General features: G+C 39.9%; 1 protein-coding gene across 4 annotated transcripts in view; it reads right to left on the bottom strand.

Annotated features, from left to right (window-relative positions):
• Positions 1 to 4,272: 4,272 nt before the first annotated feature.
• The window catches only part of LOC126187730 (peroxisomal acyl-coenzyme A oxidase 3-like), a 135,610-nt gene continuing 112,282 nt past the window's right edge, over positions 4,273 to 27,600 (bottom strand). For 3 of the 4 annotated variants that reach the window (XM_049928978.1, XM_049928979.1, XM_049928977.1), the window contains exon 13: positions 4,274 to 4,782. In XM_049928978.1, coding sequence (XP_049784935.1) covers positions 4,529 to 4,782 — 254 coding nt within the window. In that variant the 3' untranslated portion in view covers positions 4,274 to 4,528. Of the gene's footprint in view, positions 4,783 to 27,600 lie in introns of all 4 variants that reach the window. The other variant, XM_049928980.1, reaches the window with a different exon arrangement.

The following is a 27,600-nucleotide window of genomic DNA, read 5'->3' on the forward strand; positions in this document are numbered from 1 at the left end:
CAAAATATTTTCAAATTTGGAGGAAAAGGTTAGTGGTTGAAATTTTGTGAGAAGATCCCACTGCAATGAAAAAGTTTTAATTATGTCCACCCCAAATCCTGTATCACGTCCATGACACTCTATCTCCTATTCGAACTCTCGTGACGTATTCCATTAATCTATCTGGTAAGGAACCCACATCCTGCAGCAGTACTCCAAACAAGGATGGAAAGCGTGGTGTATGCAGTCTCCTTAGCAGATCTGTTGTATCTTCTGAACATTCTGCCAATAAAACTCAGTCTTTTGTTGACCTTCCCCACACATTTTCTGTGTGTTCCTTCCACTTTAAGTTGTTTGTAATCATATTTCATATGTATTTAGTTGAATCTAAGGCCTTTAGATTTGACTGATTTATCATGTAACTGAAGTTTAAAAGATTCCTTTTAGCACTCATGTGGATGATCTCTCACTTTTCATTATTTAGGGTGAACTGCTAATTTTTGCACCATACAGGTCTCTTTTCTAAATCATTTTACAATTCGTTTTGATATTCTAATGACTTTAGTAGACGATTAACAATAGCATCACCTGCAATGTCTGCTCAAATTGTCTCCTAAATTGTTTATATAGATAACAAACAGCAGAGGGCCTATAACTCTACCTTGAGAACACCAGAAATCACTTCTGTTTTACTACTACAAACTGTGACCTCTCTGCAGGAAATCACAAATCCAGTCACATAACTGAGATGATATTCTCTAAGCACACAGTTTGATTACAACCTGTTTGTGAGGTACACTGTCAAAAGCCGTCTGGAAATCCAGAAATACAGAATCAATTTGAAATTCTTTGCTAATAGCATTGAACACTTTGTGTAGGTAAGGAGCTAGCTGTATCAACAATGTAGGAAAAGATAAATTACTACTTACTGTAAAGAAGATATGTTAAGTTGCAGACAGACACAATTAAAAAAGACACTCACATGAAGCTTTCAGCCACAGCCTTCACCAGTACAGGGGTATACACACACAATGTTCGCACGCATGCACACACGTGACTGCCAATGCCTGCGTCTCGGGCCGGCCTGAGATGCCGGAGTTGGCAGTCACGTGTGCATGAGGTGTTCTCGCTTGTGTGTGTGTGTGTGTCTTTACTGACGAAGGCTGCGGCCAAAAGCTGTCAGGGTGAACTTGACTTGTCTTCTTTATGGTTAGTAACAACATTGTTGACATTCCTACATGGAGTTTCTATTATTTTAAAGAGCTAACTGTCAAACAATGGAAAATCCAGGATGGAATGTAACAATACGAGAGAAAGAAAGTTGCTACTCGCCATATAGCGGAGATGCCGAGCTGCGATAGCCACAATAAAAAGATTCACATAATCGTAGCTTTCGGCCATTAAGGCCTTTGTCAGCAGTAGACACACATACACACACACACGCACACACACACACTCAAGCAAGCACAACTTGCTCACACGTCTGCAGTCTCAGAGCTGAAACTACACTGCGTGCAGCAGCACCAGTGCACGATGGGAGTGGCGACTAGGTGGGGGTAAGGAGGAGACTGGCCAGTGATAGTATGGTGGAAGTGGCAGACAGTGAAGTAAGTGTTGCAGTTTGGACGGAGGGTAAGAGAGAAGGTGCGGAGGGGGGAGGGGGTAAGTAGCGGAAAGGAGAGAAATAAAAATAAAAGAAATTAAAAGACTGGGTGTGGCGGTGAAATGACGGCTATGTAGTGCTGGAATGGGAACAGGGAGAGGGCTGGATGGGTGAGGACAGTGACTAATGAAGGTTGAGGCCAGGACGGTTACAGGAACATAGGATTATTGCACGGAAAGTTCCCATCTGCACAATTCAGAAAACCTGGTGTTGGTGGGAAGGATCCATATGGCACAGGCGGTGAAGCAGTCATTGAGATGAGGGGTATCGTGTTTGGCAGCGTGTTCAGCTGCAGGGTGGTACACCCGTATTTTGGCCACAGTTTGTCAGTGGCCGAACATGCGGACAGAGAGCTTGTTGGTTGTCATGCCTACATAGAATGCAGCACAGTGGTTGTAGCTTAGCTTGTAGATCACATGACTGGTTTCACAGGTAGCCCTACCTTTGATGTGATAGGTAATGTTAGTGACCGGACTGTAGTAGGTGGTGGTACGAGGATGTATGGGATTGGGAGCAGGAGTTGTGTAAGGATGTTTCCCATATGGCACAGGCTGTGAATCAGTCATTGAAATGAGGGGTGTCACGTTTGGCAGCGTGTTCAGCTACAGGGTGGTCCACTTGTTTTTTGGCCACAGTTTGTCGGTGGTCGTTTATGCAGACAGACAGCTTGTTGGTTGTCATGCCTACATGGAATGCAGCACAGTGGTTGCAGCTTAGCTTGTAGCTGGTTTCACAGGTAGCTCTGCCTTTGATGTGACAGGTAATGTTAGTTTATTTTTATTTTTATTCTCTCCTTTCTGCTACTTACCCCCTCCCCCCCTCCACACCTTCTCTCTTTCCCTCCGTCTAAACTGCAACACATAACTGTCTGCCACTTCTACCATACTATCCCTGCCCAGCCTCCTCCTTACCCCCACCCAGTCCCCACTCCCATCATGCACTGGTGCTCCTGCTTGCAGTGTAGGTTCAGCTCTCTGAGACTGCAGACGTGTGTGCAAGTTGTGCTTGCGTGAGTGTGTGTGTGTGCGTGTATGTGTACGTGTGCCTACTGCTGACAAAGGCCTTAATGGCCGAAAGCTATGATTGTGTGAATCTTTTTATTGTGCCTGTCAAAACTCAGCATCTCCACTATATGGTGAGTAGCAACTTTCCATCTCTCGTAAAGAGCTAACTGTGTTTGACAAGAACGATGTCTTCTACATCCAAGTTGACTGTGTGTCAATAGACCATTCTCTTTGAGATAATTCATAATGTTCAAACACCGTATGTTTCAGAATGTGTTATTTCAAGACAATCTCAATGGTTGTGGCTATCCGAGGTGTCAACTTGGCAAATCTTGCAAACATATTTGGGCCTGTATTGATACAAAGTTGTAATGACAAAGAATTGAACCCAAATGACCACAGGGTGTGTCATGAGTTTGCTGACTGGGCCATACAGAAGTTGAAAGCTGATCCTGATTTCAGTTGAAAAATCATTCTGTCAGATGAGGAACATTTTTGTCCTGGTGACTTTCTCAGTATGCAAAATTGTCATTATTGGAAAGAGGATAACCCATAGGTGACCACCATGAGATGTCATTGCAGTCAGAAAAACTCACTAATAATGTGGTGTGGGTTATGGCAATGCAGCAACAATGGACCTTATTTGTTTCTACATGATGAGAGAAGAACCATTACCATCAATGGCAATCACTACAGATCCACGTTACGTGAATTTCTGTGACCAGAACTTGAAACCATAGACATCGAAAACATGTGGTTCCAGCAGGATGACATTACACACCACACAGCTGATGCCATGCTTGATTTGGTGAGAGTGAAGCTTGGTGACTGAAACATCTCAAGATGTGGATCTGTGAATTGGCCACCATAGTCATGTGATTTACCACCCATGCATTTTTTTCTTTGGGGCTACATCCAAGTCCAGGTCTATGCTGACAAGACAACCCACAAACCTTTGAACAATTGGAGATAACAGTTATCATGCTATAGCAGAAATAATGCCACTAACGTTGGACAGAGTGATTAACAATTGGAGCCATCATGTGTGTCACTCTATTCAAAGCCATTATCCGCATCTGAATGATATTTTGTTCAGAACATAACTATAATGTCTAAGCTTCAAAACAAAACACCATTTACTTTTATATGTTACGTTTTTTTTTTAAGTTATCATTCTAAATGGAAGATCTTCTTGTTTGGTATCAAGGTCCCTGCTCTTCTCCAAAAGTCAAAGTGGTCTCACTTCATGTACTTAACATAGCTTCTTGTTTTACTACATTGTCTACTCAAACATATTAATTCTTCTTATCTCTTGTTTATATTTGTTCTAAAGACTTTTGGGAACAGGCTGCTCTTGGAGTGTGAGGAAAGCAAATTTGAAATAAAATAAATGTCTCAATGCATTGGCAAAGTAAACCAGTTATTAATCATTAGTAAATATTTTGGTGATCAGCTTTTACGTTTCTCAAATGTTTCAGTTACGTAGAGCATAAGATACAAAAGAAGAGAAAATTGCACAAAAATTGATGGAAATCACACCATTTACAAATATATCTTTATTTTTAATACTTCAATCAATGAACATTTATTTTAACAATACAAATGATAATACCCTTTTCCTTCAAGTGCTTTATAAAAATATAGGACACACTTTTAATACATGAAAATGAGTACTCATTCAAGATACAAAAAACACATTCTGTTATTTTATTTACAAAGGTATTTTTGTACTAAAATATAAAAATTAGAAATATTTCCTTACACAGGGCTATCATGGAAACAAAGTAAATATGTACAAGTAAAAATATCAAAATGGATAATTTTTCAAGCAATTATATTATTGTACTGAAAGTACGGAAATATATGCTTGCTTTTGCAATGATTACAGTTTACTTTGTTGGAATGTCATCTCATCCCAACCAGATGGTCGTTCAAATGTCTGAGGTTTCTGGAATAGATGTGTCTGCAGGTTTTGATAAATTTTACCATCTGATTTTCCCAGTATGGAATTTAAAATGAAATCTGGTGGTGCTATGGCATCAGCTAAAGAGACAGCATCATTTTTCAGCTGAGCACACAGAGAAAGAATGCCTTCATGTAGCATCTCAGATGCTTGAGGACCTCTTATATATCCTCCTGAAATTTACAGAACAGAAATATTTCATTAAGATAACACTGTACTTCATTTTGCAATGAACAGGAAAGTACCTTGAACACCCAGGTAGTTACTAATGACACTCAAATTTATGATTACCCTACATTATGAAGAATAATGGAAATATTAAGAAATAAACTAACGTGCAACAAAAATTTTATAGTAACAATAAGAAAATAGGAAACAGTGCTTCACATCACAACTGAGTTATAAACTACAAATAATAGCATGCATTTGCTAGTGCTAAATTAGTGACTGAATTTTTATTATTAGATGCCTCAACCGACTGCTCCCTTCTAAAAGAGTCCAAGCCCATTGCTGTCCTCAGTCTCAGAGTACTGTGGAACTGTGATGTCAGAAGTTTGATTACATTCCCATCAGTCGCAAGAGGCATGATTCCCATTACTCACATGAGGCCTGCTTTATGAGAAATGCACCTAGAAGTTCTCAAGTGCCTCTAGAGTGCTCTCTCGTTTCATATTCTTCGAGAGATATATAAAACTATTCTAATGAAGTTGAGCATAATATGTAATTTACTGTCAATGGTTTGAAACTAGTTGCATGGCATAGTAAAAACTGTGATGCATGCTCTTCAATGGATAAGCAAATCAATGTACTGGTCTAAGTGCAATCTAGTAACCTTGCAAAGTCAAACAATACATGAGTGATGGTTGGTTGGTTGGTTGTTGTTAAAGGACTAAACTGTGAGGTCATCAGGCAATATCAGTCATTTGATTTGAACTGTGTCATTTGTTTGGCTTGAGTAGGGAAGAGCTGTGCTAAACATTACACTTGAAGTGCATACCGATGGCAACGAAAAGGAAACCGGTAGGTTGATAATATTTAAAGGATGTAACAGAAAATAATGTGCTGTGTCATATTTTTTTTATCACTTGATATCTTGAAATATAACATGCATGTTTTGCCATTTAAAGAAAATGTATTTTTTCAAGGCAATAAGGTATCTAAGACTAATGGTTCTTCCTCTTTGTATGTTGACTAATAATAATAGTATATACATTAGAGATAAAACCTTTTGGTTGTGACATCATAATTATACTATCCACTAAATCATTTTATTTATAGCAACTTTATACATTATATTTACTTCCTTACATACTTCACTCTTCTCTACATTCATATACACCGAGTGTAAAATTCTGAGAATTTAGAATCTATGTGTTGAGGTATTGACAGCTATTTTTTGTTTACTCCTTTGAACTGTAATTTGGTGGTGATTATATGTTCTGGGATATGCATGGTTGTTATGCACATACAATTAATTAATAAAATCTTATTTCAGAAAGCTTTCATGTTTATATTAAAAAATGCTTAACAGAAGGTTATGGGTCCAGGCACAGGTGTGAAAGTTAGGTTTTATAAATGTTAAAATCATAATCGTGTGTGAAAATCCAGAATCAGTTTCGAAGTTATGCATGTGCCGATCGTTCATTTTTTTCCGACTGATCATTTGTGTGTGCAGACTGATGTTTTTCTCTTCGCCAATGATGGAAGGATGCTTCATAATGTCAAGCTATGTAATAGTTCAGTGACCTGCATGGGAGGTGGTGGCTTAGTAGCAGAGACTACTGGAAGTGTTGACCTAAACTTCTATACTGGTGATAAAGCAGCAGAAGTAGAAGCATCTGACATCATTCATATCCCAAACTGAGCTATAAATTTAATTTCAGTTAGTAATATTGTGAGAAAATGGCATAAAGTGATTTTTAACAAAAAACAGTGGATTCATCTAAATGCAGAAGGTGAACTAATTACCAAAGCAATGCCTAAGAATGGCATCTATTGTTAGAATACAAATGAAATGAATTGGTGCTACTATACAGAAGATAGTGGATTCTTATGGCATCAGAGGCTAGGGCATAGGGATTGCAAAAGTATGCTGAAGTTGTCAAAGGTTTCAATGGAACTAAATGAAGATATTGTGGTTAAGGATCCCTGTGAGTTGTGCATATGGGAAAACAGTCACGTCTTCCAGTCAAACCTAGCGAAAGGTATTCTAAACACATCTTAGACTTAGTACATTCTGATTTGTATGGGAAAATGGAGACGGCATTTATGGTTGTAAATCATTATTCTGTCACATTCATTGATGATTTTTTAATTTGTTTATTTCTTGAAGAAAAAAATATGGGGTAACACAGATATTTAAAAGCTTCAAAGCCATGGTGGAAAAGCAGACAGGCACAAATGTCAAGAAGTTCCAGTCTGACAATGGAGAGGAGAATGTCAATGATGAACTAAAAATATTTCTATCTTCTAAAGGTATCATCCAACAGCTTACAGAACATTACAGTCCACAGCAAAATTGTCTTGCTGAGAGAGCTAATAGAACATTGGTTGAACAAGCTCATACCATGATTTTTGATACTAACCTACCAAAGGAATATGGGGCTGAAGCGTCTTCAGCTTCATACCATAGCCAAAGCCTTGCAGACGAACAAAAATTACACGAAGCGAAATGTAGTGTGATGAGGGCTATGCGAGAGGTGTTCAATGAATTCAAAAGTAAAGTTCTATGTACTGACTTGGCAGAAAACCTAAGAAATTTTGGTCTTATGTTAAAGCGGTAGGTGGATCAAAACAAAATGTCCAGACACTCTGTGACCAAAATGGTACTGAAACAGAGGATGACAGACTAAAGGCCGAAATACTAAATGTCTTTTTCCAAAGCTGTTTCACAGAGGAAGACTGCACTGTAGTTCCTGCACTGTAGTTCCTTCTCTAGAGTGTCGTACAGATGACGAAATGGTAGATATCAAAATAGATGACAGAGGGATAGAGAAACAATTAAAATCGCTCAAAAGAGGAAAGGCCGCTGGACCTGATGGGATACCAGTTCGATTTTACACAGAGTACGCGAAGGAACTTGCCCCCTTCTTGCAGCGGTGTACCATAGGTCTCTAAAAGAGCATAGCGTTCCAAAGAATTGGAAAAGGGCACAGGTCATCCCCATTTTCGAGAAGGGACGTCGAACAGATGTGTAAAACTATAGACCTGTATCTCTAACGTCGATCAGTTGTAGAATTTTGGAACACATATTATGTTCGAGTATAATGACTTTTCTGGAGACTAGAAATCTACTCTGTAGGAATGAGCATGGGTTTTGAAAAAGACGGTCCTGTGAAATCCAGCTCGCGCTATTCGTCCATGAGACTCAGAGGGCCATAGACACAGGTAGATGCCGTGTTTCTTGACTTCCGCAAGGCGTTCGATACAGTTCCCCCCAGGCGTTTAATGAACAAAGTAAGAGCATATGGACTATCAGACCAATTGTGTGATTGGATTGAAGAGTTCCTAGATAACAGAATGCAGCATGTCATTCTCAATGGAGAGAAGTCTTCTGAAATAAGAGTGATTTCAGGTGTGCCGCAGGGGAGTGTCATAGGACTGTTGCTATTCAAAATATACATAAATGACCTTGTGGATGACATTGGAAGTTCACTGAGGCTTTTTGCAGATGATGCTGCGGTGTATCGAGAGGTTGTAACAATGGAAAATTGTACTGAAATGCAGGAGGATCTGCAGCGAATTGACGCATTATGCAGGGAACGGCAATTGAATCTCAATGTAGACAAGTGTAATGTGCTTCGAATACATAGAAAGATAGATCCCTTATCATTTAGCTACAAAATAGCAGGTCAGCAACTGGAAGCAGTTAATTTCATAAATTATCTGGGAGGATGCATTAGGAGTGATTTAAAATGGAATGATCATATGAAGTTGATCGTTGGTAAAGCAGATGCCAGACTGAGATTCATTGGAAGAATCCTAAGGAAATGCAATCCGAAAACCAAGGAAGTAGATTACAGTACACTTGTTCGCCCACTGCTTGAATACTGCTCAGCAGTGTGAGATCCGTACCAGATAGGGTTGATAGAAGAGATAGAGAAGATCCAACGGAGAGCAGCGCGCTTCATTACAGGATCATTTAGTAATCGCGAAAGCGTTACGGAGATGACAGATAAACTCCAGTGGAAGACTCTGCAGGAGAGACACTCAGTAGCTCGGTACTGGCTTTTGTTGAAGTTTCGAGAACATACCTTCACCAAAGAGTCAAGCAGTATATTGCTCCCTCCTACGTATATCTCGCGAAGAGACCATGAGGATAAAATCAGAGAGATTAGAGCCCACACTGAAGCATACCAACAATCCTTCTTTCCACAAACAATACGAGACTGGAATAGAAGGGAGAACCGATAGAGGTACTCAAGGTACCCTCCGCCACACACCGTCAGTTGGCTTGCGGAGTATGGATGTAGATGTAGATGTAGATATCAATTATTTGCCATCCATCACACTTGGAGATAAGATGCCATATGAACTTTGGCATGAGACAAAGCCTTGCTTATCACATTTGAGAATTCTTGGTTGCCATGCAATGGTTCACATTCCAAAACATCATCAGAAGAACTGGGATAAGAAGTCACAGAAGTTGACATTTGGAAGCTACTGTCAGGCAAAAGAAGGCTATCAATTCATCAATATGGATACTGGCCAGATAATTGTCGGTAGGGATTTAAAATTTCTGGAGGATGAGAATTTCACAGGTTCAAAGACAGAGGAACCTAAGACCACAAACACCTTTGCATTGGAACAAGAAGCACTTCTTCAGGACATCAATACTTCACAAACTGATGGAGAAGTTAAATAAGAAAACAGTGATAATGAACACTTTTATGGCTTTGACAGTAATCCAATACAAACTGAAACTCAAGATGAGGTTCATGAGAATCAAAACATAGTTCAAGAGGTTCCACTTCAAAGGACAAACAGAGAACGAAAACCCGAGACATGGGCTGATCATGTTACTTACTATTTGAAAGAAGGACTTCCAAGTGAAAACACTGATGTCAAAGAAGCCTTGGAAGGGATAAATAATGAAAAATGCAAAAAAGCAATGAAGACAGAATTCTTATCTCTAGTTTGTAATTACACATTTGAAGAAGTAGAACTACTCAGGGGACACAAACCTCTCCAGATTAAGCGAGTATTAAAAATACAGCCAAAATATGTCAAAAACATTTAAGGCATGTCTATTGGTAAAAGGATGCACTCAAGTTCAAGGTGTTGATTATCAGGAAACCTTTGCACCAGTGGTCAAGCATGTATCCATTTAGATATCTCTTGTCTACAGCAGCTCGAGAGAACCTGGATCATGTTGACATCACTGCTGGTTATCTCTACAGAGACTTAAATGAAGAAATTTGTGTCATTCCACTACAAAATTTTGCAACTTCTGGAAAAGTATGGAGGCTGAAGAAAGCTGTTTATGGACTCAAACAGGCTTGTAGGAATTGGAATCAAAAAGTTGATGAGGTGTTAAGAAAACCGAAATTGAATAGATCAAACACTAGTCCATGTATTTATTTTCAGAGAGGTGGCACCAAACCAGTCATCATAGCTTTATGACATGCTATTATTCTCAAATGACAGAAGTGTTTTGAATCAATTCAAAAGTGCCTAGGCATGGAAATTACAAGGGATCATGAAAAAGGAAAATTTTGGATCTCCCAGAAATCCTATGTAAAAGAAAGCTCTGGAAAAATTTGGAATCACTGAAGTCAAGCCAGTATCAACAGCACTTGAACTTGGTTTGGGCTCTGAAGCAGTAGAATCAAGTGATATCAAAGTACCTTACCAAGAGGCAATAGGAAGTCATTTCCTATGGCCAAGAGGCAATAGGAAGTCTAAAGATCTGACATGTGTTTCACTGCAAATCTCCTTAGCAGATCTAATCATTGTTTTAAAAAGATTCATTGGTTGTCAGCAAAAGATTGTTTAGATATTTAAAGAGAACCATGGACCCCAAGCTAGAATTTTCTAGAGGTGGTAACAAAAGAATAATGGCCTTCATGATGCAGATTGGGGAAATAAAATAAATGACAGGCATTCCGTAACTGGTTCAGTCATACAGTTGCAAAACTCTTTATTTTCATAGTCTAGTAGAAAACTGTTGCACTTTCTACTTCTGAAGCTAAATGTATGACCTTTGCATCAACTGTTCAAGATTTATTGTGGTTAAGACAACCTATGTCTGAGATAGATCCAAAAAGTGTCATAAAGTTGCTTAGTGTATTGTGATGATAAAGGAGCCATTCAGTTAGCCAAGAATCTAGTGGTATATAGATATAAAGTATCATTTTATAAGAAGGCATGTTGTGTCAGGTGTTAGTAATGTTGAGCATCTGCCTTCTGAAGAAATGTTATCTGATGCTTTCACAAAATGACCTAGCAACTTCAGACATGAAACATGTGTAAGAAACTTGGCCTTGTGAAATAAGAGAAAGAGTAACTGTCCACTTAGACTTTATACTTTGTGTTGATGTCAGTTTAATGTAAATTGATATTGCCAGCCTTTTATTGTTTATTCCTTTGCATTGTAATTACTAGGTGATTATGTGTCCTGGGGCATGTAGTAGTTGTTTTGCACACACTGATTAATTAATAAAACACCATTTCAGAAAGCTTTCATGTTTATACTATAAAATGCTTAACACTATGCCTTGATTGTGTATGTATATATTTTGCATGATTATGGAGACTGTTATTCTTTGTTCTGTAGTCTGTATAATACAATGGTTAGTGTAACTGTGTTTAACATGATAATGTGTACAATAAATCTTACATTTCCAATCAGATACTACCAGAAAATTACTCTGCCAACTGATATACACTCCTGGAAATTGAAATAAGAACACCGTGAATTCATTGTCGCAGGAAGGGGAAACTTTATTGACACATTCCTGGGGTCAGATACATCACATGATCACACTGACAGAACCACAGGCACATAGACACCGGCAACAGAGCATGCACAATGTCGGCACTAGTACAGTGTATATCCACCTTTCGCAGCAATGCAGGCTGCTATTCTCCCATGGAGACGATCGTAGAGATGCTGGATGTAGTCCTGTGGAACGGCTTGCCATGCCATTTCCACCTGGCGCCTCAGTTGGACCAGCGTTCGTGCTGGACGTGCAGATCGCGTGAGACGACGCTTCATCCAGTCCCAAACATGCTCAATGGGGGACAGATCCGGAGATCTTGCTGGCCAGGGTAGTTGACTTACACCTTCTAGAGCACGTTGGGTGGCACGGGATACATGCGGACGTGCATTGTCCTGTTGGAACAGCAAGTTCCCTTGCCGGTCTAGGAATGGTAGAACGATGGGTTCGATGACGGTTTGGATGTACCGTGCACTATTCAGTGTCCCCTCGACCATCACCAGTGGTGTACGGCCAGTGTAGGAGATCGCTCCCCACACCATGATGCCGGGTGTTGGCCCTGTGTGCCTCGGTCGTATGCAGTCCTGATTGTGGCGCTCATCTGCACGGCGCCAAACACGCATACGACCATCATTGGCACCAAGGCAGAAGCGACTCTCATCACTGAAGACGACACGTCTCCATTCGTCCCTCCATTCACGCCTGTCGCGACACCACTGGAGGCGGGCTGCACGATGTTGGGGCGTGAGCGGAAGACGGCCTAACGGTGTGCGGGACCGTAGCCCAGCTTCATGGAGACAGTTGCGAATGGTCCTCGCCGATACCCCAGGAACAACAGTGTCCCTAATTTGCTGGGAAGTGGCGGTGCGGTCCCCTACGGCACTGCGTAGGATCCTACGGTCTTGGCGTGCATCCGTGCGTCGCTGCGGTCCGGTCCCAGGTCGACGGGCACGTGCACCTTCCGCCGACCACTGGCGACAACATCGATGTACTGTGGAGACCTCACGCCCCACGTGTTGAGCAATTCGGCGGTACATCCACCCGGCCTCCCGCATGCCCACTATACGCCCTCGCTCAAAGTCCGTCAACTGCACATACGGTTCACGTCCACGCTGTCGCGGCATGCTACCAGTGTTAAAGACTGCGATGGAGCTCCGTATGCCACGGCAAACTGGCTGACACTGACGGCGGCGGTGCACAAATGCTGCGCAGCTAGCGCCATTCGACGGCCAACACCGCGGTTCCTGGTGTGTCTGCTGTGCCGTGCGTGTGATCATTGCTTGTACAGCCCTCTCGCAGTGTCCGGAGCAAGTATGGTGGGTCTGACACACCGGTGTCAATGTGTTCTTTTTTCCATTTCCAGGAGTGTATATATATGAAAATGTCTGCTTGTGTCTGTGTATGTACGGATGGATATGTGTGTGTGTGCGAGTGTGTACCTGTCCTTTTTTTCCCCCAAGGTAAGTCTTTCCACTCCCGGGATTGGAATGACTCCTTACCCTCTCCCTTAAAACCCACATCCTTTCGTCTTTCCCTCTCCTTCCCTCTTTCCTGATGAGGCAACAGTTTGTTGCGAAAGCTTGAATTTCGTGTGTATGTTTGTGTTTGTTTGTGTGTCTATCGACCTGCCAGCACTTAGCAGCAGCATACAGCAGCTTGGAATCACGTAATAGCTAATACAATGGGTTCTGAAAATATGAATTCACTGCCTCCAGTTGAGAAACTAATGGGAAGAGAAAACTAGAGTATGTCACAGTTCACTATAGGTTCGTCTGAGCAGTTGCCAGTGAGCTCGTGCACATTCACAGAGCTGAATTCACATATGAGCAGTGCCTTCTCTCGCTTCTGGCTACTTGAAGCATGACTCTTTGCCGTATGAGCAGTAGCAGCAAGTAGTCAAAAGCTACCCGGAAAAATTTCTCTGGCGCACCCAAGCTGCCAGATTCGCGCATGTGCAGAGCAAGCTGAGTTATAGTGGCGGGTCATTCTCCACGTGACCTGTGTATATGTTTCAGGAAATTGTTGGTGTCTCTTCATTTACAGCTCCCACGTCAAATGAAAACAAAACAGATTTCTGTGGCGGGAAGTCATCAAGTGAATTAATATACATTCTCATAATAATGAAAGACTAAAATAAGTTAGTAGTTTCAATTTTCTGATTTTATATTATTTCCACATTATTAGCAATCAACTATTAATGTCTTAATTAAGCTATTTCTGTCAGTTTTGTAGAGAAATTTACTTCTATTAATTTTTATTTTTATTTTATTTGAAACTAAGTGTTTCATTCCGCACTATTGGCTACTTTCAACTTCGTTCAATTTCAAGTGCAAATTTTCATTTTCCAGGACGAATAACATAACACCATAATAAAGAACCAAACATGAGAATACATTACTGGACCTCCAACAAAATTGGTATCCCGAAAACCACATACAAAAGCTGAATATCAGGTACTTCAGAGTGCATCTGGACATAGAAATGTGCAATTTGAGCGGAATGAAGCATTTTAGTATGGTTTATGAAATTCCGATACTGCTGGAGTAGTCTCTGGTGTCTTGTTCCTCTTAAGACACTGTAAGATCTCTTAATGCTATATATGTACGAACACACATAAACATTGACTTGAAGCTGACTAAGCAGGCAAATTTGGTCAGTGGTTTTGAACTAAATATTTTGTTTCAAATATATTGACAGCTGTAGCAGAATTTTACAAATCTGAGTTCCATGAAACACAGTGTTTTCTGATCACAAGACTCTAGGCCTGAAGCTATTTCTCAATTTGTGTTTACATCTTAAATTTATAGGATGTCATTCTATGCTAAATTGTAGACTGGCAGCATACCGTGTTTTATCATTTCAACTCCCCACATGGCTTTACATTTATTCCTAGAGTAGAATATAAACTGTCAGTTGTACAATTTCTTTGCCTCGCAGACAACCTTTTTAATTTTTAACACATTTTGAAATAGTCATGAAATTTATTGTCACTTATTTTGGTGTTAGCTACACAAGGAACTTCTCTTTGTTTGTTTATTTATTTATTTTGAAATTTGTATTCCTTCTTACTAGTTTCTTTCAGTGCTGTGTAGATGTAAATGTGATTGCAAATGCTACATCACAATATTGTAGAGTACCAATTAAAAAAGAAATCTGTCAAAGTCACCACATAGCAAAATGTTATGGTACTTTGAGCTGTAGAGTCTAGTTTTGAAATGATATTATGCCAAGAACTGCTTCCTTATTTGCATCCTTAATCTGGGTGGGATATGATAAAACAATTGCTCTAAGTACATCTCTGTATGTCCTCTCAACAACATGCAGCAGGGCTGCACATGGTCACGTGATGCCCCACCACGCACGAAATTCCACACAGAAATGCGATGAAAAGCACACGAGCAGAGCAAGCACCAAGCACGGGCTGCCTATATCACCATAGCTGTGCATGTGCAGTACAGCCTGTTGTCTGGCGTTGTCAGGCAACTGCTCAAACGAACCTTATGTGAACATATCTAGAACATGAGGAATTTTGGGACTGTGTCAGTGGCAAAATAATAGATGTAACTAGAGTTTGTACAGTGAGAGCAAAATTATACTTTCTCTCCATCCGTCAATATATATTCAGTTGCAAGACATGTCTACAGCTAAAGAAGTGTGGGACAAGCTAAAGCAAGTCTATGAAGATTCTAGCCTGTTCCGATGAATAGGTTACTAAAGACACTGCTGACAACCAGACTAGAAAATTGTTTGTCAGTCGAAGAATGTGTGTCAAAGATAATTTCCATGGCACAAAAATTAAATGGCTTGAGCTTCAAAGTTAAAGAAGAGTGGATTGTGTGTATGCTGCTTGCAGGACTGTCAGACGAATATAAACCTTTGATTACAAGTTTGGAAAATTCAAACTTGCCAATCAAAAGAGACACCATAAAAAGTAAATTACGGTAAGAAATAAATGACAATGCCTGCAATAAACAAATGACACATGATGCAGCTCTTCAAGTCACCAAGAAAAAGAGTGATGTTACCTTCAAAAAAGGTCCAAAGTGCTATAACTGCAACAAGTATGGGTATTTAGCAAAAAATTGTCACAGCAAGAGCAAAAAGATACAAAAACTTCAGTCAACACAGCATTCTTTTCAAACGCAGCTGCATGTTAAGATGCACAGACAGAATGGTATGTCGACTGGGCACATTAGAACACGTCTACATACCCATGTGATGAAAATAATTGAAAAACAGTGATAGACTTGCAAGCTGTAATAGTGAAGATGATAAGTTACCTATAAAAGGCATAGGCACAGGATCTTCATTTGTAGATGTTTTCACAGTCAACTAGAAAGGCAAAATTAAAGTAGAGGATATTCTGTATGTGCCTCAGCTAAGCACAAATCTACTATCCATTAGGAAAGTAGTAGAAAAAGGTCATTCAATATTATTTAACAAACAAGGCTGCCCATTCACAATACATTAAAAATGTGGTTGTTACTGCATCATTAACAGATGGTATGTACCAACCAGACCAACCAAATGACCTAATTTTTGAAGAAAAATCAGTATTACAGTCAGATAACACAGACTTGTGGTGTAAAAGACTAGATTATCTGCATTCTGAAGCTATGCATGCACCTTGCAAAGGCCCGGCTAGCAGAATTTCATTTGAGGGAGCAGTTAATACTCCTTGTGCTATTTGCTTAGAGGGAAAACAAACACAATCTGGCTGGAGAGCTACTTCACTCAGATTTTTGTGGGCCAATGCAAACTGAGTCAATTGGAGGAGCCAAGTACTTCTTTACTTTAATTGATGATTGTTCCAAGAAAGTATTTGTATAAATGCTCCGAAATAAAAATTAAGTGACACAGCTAACAGAAGTGAGACATCTAGTTAAAAGGCAAAATAGAAAAAGGATCAGCACTCTACACACAGATAATGGCACAGAAAATGTGAACGATAAATTGAACTTTTTCAGACAAGTAGGGATCAAACAAGAGACCACAGCATCACATACAGCACTACACAATGCTAGAAAAAGCAAGACGCCTGCCTTTGAAGCAAATTTGCCAAATAAATTCCATACAGAAGCAGTTTCTGCTGCAGTCCATTTAATATCTCTGACTACGGCATGAAAAAGCAAGGGTCCAGAAGGAGCTTGGACAAACAAGAAGCCAGGTCTTTGATATCTCAAAATATTTGGAAGCAAGTCCCATGTTCACATCCCGAGGGCCAACTGACGAAAATACGACAGAAAATGTTTTGAATCTATTCTTGTAGGATACTGTGAAAAATCAAAAGCATACAGGCTTTTTAAACCTAACAGCCAGAGAATCATAAAAAACGAGGACATTATTTTTGATGAAGGCACTTCTAAACACTATAAAGAAGAAACTGAGTCACGAAAACTAAGTCAACTGTTTCTCCCACTGACAGAAAAGAACCAAAATGAAATAATGACTGAAGTCAAAGAATTTGAACGAAAATGTGAGACAGTCACATCAAGAGGTAGTTCAAGGAATATAAGCTGCAGTGAAGAACCAAGCCCAGATAATGCAAATAATGGTTTTGGACAACCACAGCAACTTGAGTCAATACAAAAGTCATCCAGAATTCCAAAGCCAGAGAAGCTACATGACTTTGTAACTTCTCAATCTAAACAGTCATCCAACACCAACCCTTTGTCACTGGATGAAGCAATGATGTTCGACAATGCTGAAAGCAATACAAGAAGAGTTACAATCACACAAAGAGAACCATGCATGGAAGTCTACTGTTTCACTTCAGATAAGGAACCTATAAATGTGAAACTGGTGTTTAAAACAAAGAAAGATTTGAATGGCCACACTGTACACTGTAAATCATGGCTAGTAATAAAGGGTTGTGCTCAGAAGCAAGGCCTGGATTATGATGAAACATATGCACCGGTTATAAGATGTAACTCATTAAGATATTTATTTGCTATGGCTGCTAAACACGATCATGACATTGGTCATCTAGATGTTGTCACGGCTTTCTTACAAGGTGAAGAGATTTGAATTTAGAATCTATACCTTGTTTCTGTGTTTATCTTTTGTGTTGCTATGAATGCTGTTGTTCTTTATCCCATGGACTGTACAATACAATAGTTCATGTAACTGTGTTTAATGTGATAATGTGTGAAACAAACATTACATTTACAAGCAGACACCACCAGCAAATTACTCTGCTAACAAAAATGTATTTTGACACCCTGGAGCTTGTTAGGAGTGCTGTGCCGCAGATTGTGGGTACTATTCATTGGACTGCTTTGTACAAGAAGCACTGGACTTGAAAGTAGTACGTCTGAGTAATAATTTAGGCTAGTGACAAGAATTCACAATGCACTATACCATGCACACAAAATTATGAACCTCCCATTTACTCTACGAAAACACCTCATATATTCATTTGAATCTGATTATCATGTTTAAGACTCGCCTCCCTCTACTACAATTTTTACCCTCTACATTTTCCTCCATTACCAAACTGATAACTCCTTGATGCCTCAGGATTTGCTCTATCTACTAATCTCTTCATTTAATTAAATTGTACCATAAATTTCTTTTCTCCCCAATTTAGGTACCTCCTTATTAGGTAATCCTTATTAGCTAGTCTATCTACCCATCTATTCTTCATCATTCTTCAGTAGCACCACATTTAACTGTGATGCATGGCCACACTCTAGACAAATACCTCCAAAAAATATCAACACTTAAATGTATATTCTATGTTAACAAATTTCTCTTTTTCAGATTTTTTTTTTTTTTTTTTTTTTTTTTTGCATAGTCTCTGCTTCTCCATAATTAGCTATTTCTCTGTCCAAATAGCAAAACTCACTTTTAGTGTAAAGTTTTCTAATCTAATTTTCTCTGCATTGTTTGATTTAATTTGACTACGTTACATCATTGTTTTACTTTCCTTAATGTTCACCTTAAAAACCATTTTCAAACCAACTGAAATTCCATTCAAATGCTCTTCCAAGTGTTTTTATGACCCTAAAAGAATTACGATGTCATTGGTAAACTTCAAAATTTTTATTCGTTCTTCCTGAATGTCTATTCACTTTTCAAACTTATCCTTGGTTCTGTTCATCTCTTGTGGAGAACACACTCCCTATATTTTACCCTTGCTATCTTTACAGTTTCAAAAAGTGTATTTGAATCAACAATACCAAAAGTTTTCTCTAAATCTACAAATGCTATAAACGTAAGTTTGCCTTCCTTTAACTTATATTTAGTCTTAAGATCAGTATTGCCTCTTCTGTAAATAATTCATTCCAATATTTAAACACTGGAAACTCTGGGCAGGAATATTAACAATGGGGAAAAGAAAGATTGCTACTTACCATAAAGATTACACATTAAACTGCAAACAGGCACAATTAAAAGACACTTATACATTAAGCTTTCGGCCACAGCCTTCATCCTGTGGACACTGTAGCCTCTATAGGAAGTACAGGATCTATCACTACTCAACTTGACTGTGAGTGTCATGTCAATGGCAGGTTTAATCACCCTGTACAAGGTAGACAGGGACCTAGGAGACTCAGGGTGTTACACCTACCCCCAATCAAAAAGTTTGAGGTGCTGACTTCCACTGAAATTGAGAAAATGAGACTCACTTCACCTGTTGGGGAAGTGCTGTGTCTCATGCCAAGGGGATGTTGTCACAAAAGGGTTGGAATCTATTAATCATTGGTGATTCAAATGTACACTGAGTAATGGTCCCCCTCTCGGAAATGGCAGCAAGGGATGAGAAGGAACAACAAATGCATTCAGTGTGTATGCCTTGGGGGCTCAATCAGCATGTTGAAGAGGCTGTTTTGGCACCTTCTGAAAGAAAAGGGTACAACCAACAGTAGATTGTTCCAAATGCACATTGGAAGAAAGATGCCTGTTGTCTGAAGTCCAATGTCATACTCGGATGACTCCACAGACGCAGAGACTGTTGAGAAGACAACCTCACCCAACGAAGCTCAGAAGCTGAAGTGTTGTCCTTAGAATTGATCTCAAGTCCCTGTTCTGAGTAGAGTGGAACACTTGAACCACTGACTTCATAGACTCTGAGACAAGTTAGGTTGCGACTTTTTGGAATTGTGCCATAGTGTTGAGAACTGTAGGATTCTGCTAAAGGGGTCAGGTGTGTGCTACACACTGGCGACTGCTTGCTAACCAGGCACTTGATTGTTTATGGTAGTGCACACAAATTAGGTGACTCTTCATCCAGTAGAGATAACAATAGCTGTAGGAGATCCAAAGAATTAGTCAAAGACCCAAAGAAATCCCCCCCCCCTCCCCACCAACAAGAATTAAAACCATAGCGATTAACTGTGAAAGTATTCACAAGGTAGAGCAAGAGTTTATTGCACTCTTAAAAAGCAATGGAGTTCTCATAATTCTACATGCAAGAAACTAGTTAAAACCTGACATTGATAGTAGTCAGATTACTGCAGTAATTAAAGTGTATATGGAAAGGATAGGCTAATGAGAAATGGATATAGTGCATTTGCCACAGTAGGAAAAAAAACCTCAAGATTCTCTAAGATAGAAATTCAAGCTGCATGGGAAGTTTTCTGACCAAGACTCAAAGTCAACTCAGAAAGAAATATATTGGATCTAATGGCAACAAATAAACCTGACTTCTTTGAGGATGCCGACAACGAAATAGGTATCAGTGGCCATGAGACTGCTGTAGCAACGATGATTACTCAAGTATGAAGGGCAACTAAAACAAGAAGACAATTTATACGTTCGGTAAACTAGATAATGTAGCATATCGACCTTATTTGGTCAAAAAACATGCCACTGTAACAGAATCAGTTGCAGGCTTGCAAGAGTGTTATGTGTTGCAAAGCAAAATACAGCTGACAGGCTGGGTGCAGTACAGCAACAGCCAACGCTGCAGTAATGTAGTGGAAGTACGGAAGCCTTTCCTTGCTTACCACCAAGGATATGTTTAGAGTAAGTGCCTTAAGCCCTAAATGAACATAGTCTGGAGTGTATAAGTATTCAGACATTCATGCACTAAATGATTCTTGTCTCAATATCTCACCCTACAACACAAGCCCCTGACATCTGGAGCGACATACTGGAATGCGTACCGTGTCTAGCGATTGCTTGTTGCTGGTACCCCTCGTATCCCATTCTTCTTCCTCCAGGATATCCATATTAGCAATCAACAACCCCTTTGTTAATTCTATGTTCTCTATGCTAAAATTATCTATAGAAACTGGCACCTTCTTTCACCCTTTATTTTATGTAGGCATACACAACTTCTTTTAAATAGGCAACCCACCTGATCTAATACTTCATTTTCTTCTAACAGTTCCACAACACACGAAATTACAACTGGCAAGCTAGACTCATAGTGATTTCCCAGTACCCTTAGGTACACAATCATGCAAATTAAGTCTTAGTGTGGTCATTCACAGTTTAATCGGTTCATCTTTCGAGACCGACTCCCCTCACAACATGACTACACTGACAATGGCTTCACCTGTGAAACATTTTTCCATCAAGTTCCAACCTACATCACCGAAGATTGATTATGGCACAATGCTATTACAAGAAATCTAATCCCAGAATCATGTCGTAGCCCTCACTAATGTGTGGCACAATCTCTACATATTGTTTAAATTGGACCCTATCCAGGTAAAAGTCTGTGTCCAACAATCCTAATAGTGTGACATCTGTATCTTCAACTCCATGCAATCTGTACCATGGTGTGTCCCATTGCTTACATCTCACCAAATCACTCCTGGTGAATGACACATGCATCCCTGTGTCCAATAATACCCAGCAACCCTTTTTTCCTGCTATTCCTCCACTACTGCATATGATTTTGAGGCATTCAGTCTTACTGGGAAAGACCATAGGTGGACCTGAGGTTCCTTGTGGTGTTTAACACATTATTCTTCCCAAGTCCTCTACTTCTAAAATTATTACTTCCTCTTACTTCATTCACATCACCCTGAGGCTGGCGACACTGCCTCCTTACATGCCCCCTTCGTCCACACCTGAAACATTTTATATTAGCTGCAAACACTGTCTGCTTACCCTGCATACTAGTCGACAAATTAATCTCCTTACACTCTACAGCTAACTGCACCACTGCCCGCAAACCTGTCGTATCCTGTCCACACACATCTTGACATCTCTTCCTCCGCTCAGCTTTGTGAAAAATAATTTCATTGACTGCAGCATCATGTCCTAATATAAGAGTCATGCACTGAATCTGCGCAGCCCACTTGGGACTGTAGCCTTGACTGCCAGTCGAGCCACATCGGGCCCCACTGGACCATGTGGTGCCCCACCAGAGCCCGTATCTGTCCAGGCGCAGCCAAGCTGATCGTCAGGTCACATGCCCATCAGGCAACACACTGTAGCAGATGCGAAACAAAAACTCTGTTGTGACTCTTCAAGCTTTCCCGGCAGATATGTTGTAAATAGTCTTCACAGGTTTGCTGTTGGATCACGTTTTGCAAATTCTAAAATAGTTCCTCGGAGCAACTGTCTGACATCTTCAGGTGGTTCAACCTTGCTTGTGACTAGGTAAGACTGATGGTATCTGCACGTCAATGCCCTGTTTCTAGAACATGCACGCAAAGAATGCGAAGGTACAGAAATCACAAATGTGCAATGATTTGCAGATAGACGGTGCCACACTCAAATGTCCTGTGCTGAAAATTGCAGAGCAGCACTCTTGCACAGGCACCTTACGCTGTGCTTACTAACAGTGCAGTCAGATGTTACTCACGAAAAATTTATGAAAAGACGGTAGTTTTATCCCCGGCATCATGTTTCTGGGATTATGTCATTAAGGAAGCAATACATATCCATACAGCCGATAATCTCATTATTAGGGATGCAGGATTTCAACTGAGCACAGCCTGGAACCATGCATTGGCTGCTATTAAATCATGACACAAAAATCAAGGTACAGCGTATGCAATAGAGCAGCTCTGTGATTTTTGGCAGAGGGTGTTTGAGTGTGGCACCATCTACCTGCAAATCACTGCACATGCATAATTTCCACACCTGTGCATGTTAGAGAAACGGGGCATCAACTTGCAGATACTGTCAGTCGTACCTAGCCACCAGCAAGGTTGAACCACCTGAAGATGTCCGACAGTTGCTCCGAGGAAATATTGTGGAATTTGCACAAGGTGATATGGCGGCAAACCCATGAAGACTATTCTGTTGCTTGTAATTATTAAATCAACTTATTGTTAGGTGCATGAAAAAAATCTCTATACTTCAAAATTCTGTAAAAATAGTTAACTTTATTAATGGTCATCCTACTAATCAGCGAATTTTTATAACACCAACCAAAGTATTTAAAAATTTTTATTGGCTAACATGAATGTAAGATGGGTTTATCGCAGTAGAACTGTTCTCACATTGTATGATGTTTATCTTTTTCTAACCAGACTTTGACAGCGAAACACCTTACCCTATCAAAGTTTGGCTTCAGACTGTAGCTTATTTGACATAAATTTTGTTAAAAAATAAAGAGGTGAAATTTGTACTTCACAGACCAAACACAAACCTGTGTAATGTGCAAGACCTTATGAATCGTGCATTAAAAGCCTTACAGTTTGGGAAATCTGTCTGAATTCCAATCAAGCTGAGTGCTTCATGATTACGTAGTACAAATTCATCATGATAATGTCAAGAATAAAATAAAGGAACATTTGAAGGGATCTGGAAAAATTTCAAACACTGTTTCCGTACTCTATCTAGTATTGACAGCCGGAATTGCAATCGCTTGGAACAGACAATAATTTTGGAATCCACATGAATTGTAAACTGAGACAAGCAGTTCCTTGAAATTTCAAGTGACTAAGTTAGAGACAATAAATTTTTGTCATTGATAAGTTTCTGGTTAAGCTTAAAGACAGAGTTTCCAATGCTATTAAATAAAGGGGTAACAAATTCATTGCCTGTCTCATACACAGGCTTTTCCTTCTTACACATATCAATTAAATTCTCTGCCTGAATGGGCCACGAAGGCCCAATGCTACCGACCTGTCACTGTGTCATCCTCAGCCCACAGACATCCCTGAATGTGGATACGGAGAGGCATGTGGTCAGCACACCACTCTCCCAGCCATATTCTTACACATATAAAAAAAAAAAAATCCAGAAACAAACTTCATAGCCAAAGTAATCTGAAACTGTCTTTACCTTCTGTGGTTCCTGATTTCAAAGTTATATCACATGCAAAGCGGGTTGATCTCCCTCAACAAATTCCAAGGAATGAGCCAGTCAGTTCCATAACAAAAACTTTTAAATTAACAGAAAAGTATAAAATACTTGACTATTACATACTAGAGCTACCCATTGTGCAAAAGCTTCACAAGCTCTTTTGAAGCACTACAGGTGGAATGTAAAGCATTAAAAAAGCATTAGGAGTATTAAACCATTTGCTTTGAATTCAATTACTTCCATAGTAAGTACTTTTTTGTGTTACATCCATCATTTTACATTACAATGGAAAATCCAGGATGGAATTTAACAATATTATGCAAAGGAAAGCTGCTACTCACTGTAGAGTGGAGAAGATGAGTCACAAATAGGAGCAACTGTCACAAATACAGCTTTCAGCCAGTAATGCCTTAGTAAAAAATAGACGACACACACACACACAAAAATAGACGACACACACACACACACACACACACACACACACACACACTCACTCACTCACTCACTCACATTCCTACAAACGCGCCTCACACACACGACTGCAGTCTCAGGCAACTGAAACCACAATGAATGTGACAGTATTTTTTATGTGCCTATCTGTAACTCAGCATTTCCACTATATGGTGAGTAGCAACTTTCCTTTTCATAATATTGTTAATTTTAGGTTACGAGTTATTTTTCTTTGTAAAGGATCAAGAACACACTGTTCCTAGCACATCAAACCTTCACAATTCTCAAAGGAGTGCAGATGATTCAGAAAGCAATTCCGCACCCGCGTGGCCAGTCAATTCTGCCTTACCAGTGTTTCCTGCTTCCCCGTAGCACTGAGCCTTGCTGACACCCGGGCTGGGGAGGGTACCGTATTTACTCAAATCTTAGCCACACTTTTTTTCCAGTAATCCAAAAAACCACCTGCGGCTTAGAATCAAGTGCAAAGTAAGCATAAGTTCTGAAAAATGTTGGTAGGTGCCGCCATAAAGATAAATACTGGCACCAAAACCTCTGTGTCAGTAAACAAAAAACAAAAAAAGGTGGAAGATGAGCTTTTTTCTCTGCACCGAGTTCTGACCACTGCATTTTCATACACTATCCAACAAAGTAAATACAAATTCTGTATTGTTCATCTTCGAATGTAGCAGCATTTCAATGTACTACGAAAATCCGACTGCCAAGACTCTTTGGGATGTTTGTCAACATGGCCAACTCTATGTTCTGAATTTTTTCCTACCTGTGAGAAGAGATTGTTGCTAATAGGAACTTTCATGAATTGTGAATCACATGTAGTATTCTCTACATCATAAGAATAATACGAATATAAACATTTTGCCATGTATTCTTTCGTATTTGCTGCTATCTCATTTAAATCCTGTCTGCCTAACAAACTACAAAACTAGAGTGAGAAAACAGCAACACGAAAGAATACACATAAAGAGGAGTCTGCAAAGATTTTCAAACGGATAAAAATTTTCGCTAAACTCTCATTCAGAACATCTATCATACGCAGTCTATTATTTGGTTCTTGTTGATCATTGTAAGTAACAACAAATAGCAGTCTCTTTCCATTGTTTCGCTAATGAGACGATTCCTCTCTTTCTTTTTCTTTTTCTTTTTTTTTTTTTTAATTGTAAGCGGCGGTAACGCACATAAAAGCAAGCCGTGCCGCAAGCGGTGACAGGCCGTAAACACTCATTATCAGAATGTGCAAACAATGCATGACACAGTACAGTAATGCATTTTCAGCTTAAGAGTGACGTAAGCACCTATAACAAGGATAATGGCAGTTATCAGATTAAAGAAAAATAAGCAATCAATTCAAACTAGACGTAGCACGTGAAAAAGGAAGGGTACCCTTATAAATAAGGACGGAGCACCTGACGCATAGCAATGGCTACCTGGTAAAGCTTAAATGCTAAGCTTACGACTTGAACCAAACTACTGTAGCTGTATCATCATTCATTCGACCTAAATTGTCTCTCATATTACAATGGACCAACTTTGTTTCGATTTGGAGGTGCGGCCCAAAACTTTTCTCTCCCCTTGAATTTCGAGCCTCAAATTTCAGGTGTGGCTTAGATTCAGGAAAAATTTTTTTCCTTTATTTCGAGTCTCATTTTTCAGGTGCGGTTTAGCTTCGAGTGCAGCTTAGATTTGAGTAAATACGTTACCTGACAAGCCTTGGGCCTTGATGGTGCACAATAGCTTGCACCCCTATTGCCTGTACAGGTGAGCTCGAGTACCAGCAGTGCGGCAACAGGACAGAGCGGTCGGCCCGAGCCATGCCCGGGCGGGTAAATCTGGCACAATGCATGGTTCTGCCTAATACATAGGTACATCCACTAATTTTCCTTACCTGATCTGCTAAATATTCTACAGCTTCTGTATTGCTTTTAGGTATTTGTTGCATATAGTGTCTGTCACTATTTTGTTTCGTACATCTCTGAATTAACCACTCCTTAAATTCTTTGAATGTTGTGGCTCCCTTAAGAGTTTATGTATACCCTAAATAAGTTTTAGTTTCCCCTGTTACTCTCAGTTTCGCAGCACTCAATAATTCCTTATCAGTCCAACCTTCCGTCTGAGCCAGATTTCCTAGGTCTCTCACAAAGGTTTGCACATCCTCAGTTGCCTTACCACAAAAAGAAGTGTTTAAACTTGCAACTGACAAATTTACACTCTGTTGTGACAATTGTGATTCTACCAATCCATGCAGTTCTGTATTATGCACTGTTATTTGTGCTACTTTTTCTTTTAACATTCATTTTTATGTCAAATCATGAATCATTTCAACTCCCGGCATTGCCTAGCCATATGCCCGCAATGATTACATGTATAACATTTTACTGGAACTGATTTTGTCTATAACACTGAGTTACTCTCAAGGCTACACTGTGCACATCTAACAGGAACAAACCATTCGTGACTTCCATTACCTCTAAAACTATAGCAAATCCACTGGTTCTCTACTCGTAATAAAATCTACTTTACAAAATTCACAACCCTCAAATCTCTTTTCCCTGACTGAAATACAATTTCTTTTTTGACTCCCTGTACCACAGCCTGCAGATTGCTCTAAGAAGGCAACATCAATGTTCTGATACCAGTGTTAGATACTACATGGATTGTCACCCATGGAGAGTGAAATGAGATGTCAGGATAACAATAGATTTATTCATTTAAATTCTTTATTCCAGCCCTCAGCCACAGAATGTCAAGAACAGCTCGGTAGAGGCATTCTCTTGCCTCTCATGCAAAACAGTAGATGTTAAGCATTGCTGACAGTGTCGATAGTGCAAAGAGCGGGGCCGAGCACAGCATCACTCGAATGCCACCATCAGTGACGTCTCTGGCTGCAGTTGACAACAGCCGTGAACTCCCTCCAGCAAGTGGGCAGCTCCCTGTTCTGATGGTTACTCTTTTGTAACTTAGGGTAGGCTGCCATGTCTTGTGGTCAAACAGCGGGCCCTGTACTGCATTCCTGGACGTTGATCTGGGTGTCGTGGACTTGTGGTATAGGATGTGATACTGAGACGAGGCCATTTACACGAATGGCTAAGTGCTTATATGCTCCAGACTACATTCATTTAGGGCTTAAGGCAAGTACTCTAAACACTTCCGTGGTGACAACTGAGGAAAGGCTTCCGCCCTTCACACCCAGCTGGCACCACTTCACAATGCCTATCAGTTTTGTTTTACTTTGCAATGCTTAACACTCTCACCCAACTCCAGCTGGCTCTGTTGCAACGCACTTCCACTCTGGTGCATTTTTTTACCGATTACGGTCGATAAGCCACAATGGAGGGCAGTAATGGCATGTTCCATTGCTGAACCTGGACAGGA

This window comes from Schistocerca cancellata, chromosome 5 (assembly GCF_023864275.1).
Source record: "Schistocerca cancellata isolate TAMUIC-IGC-003103 chromosome 5, iqSchCanc2.1, whole genome shotgun sequence".
Classification (NCBI taxonomy): domain Eukaryota; kingdom Metazoa; phylum Arthropoda; class Insecta; order Orthoptera; family Acrididae; genus Schistocerca; species Schistocerca cancellata.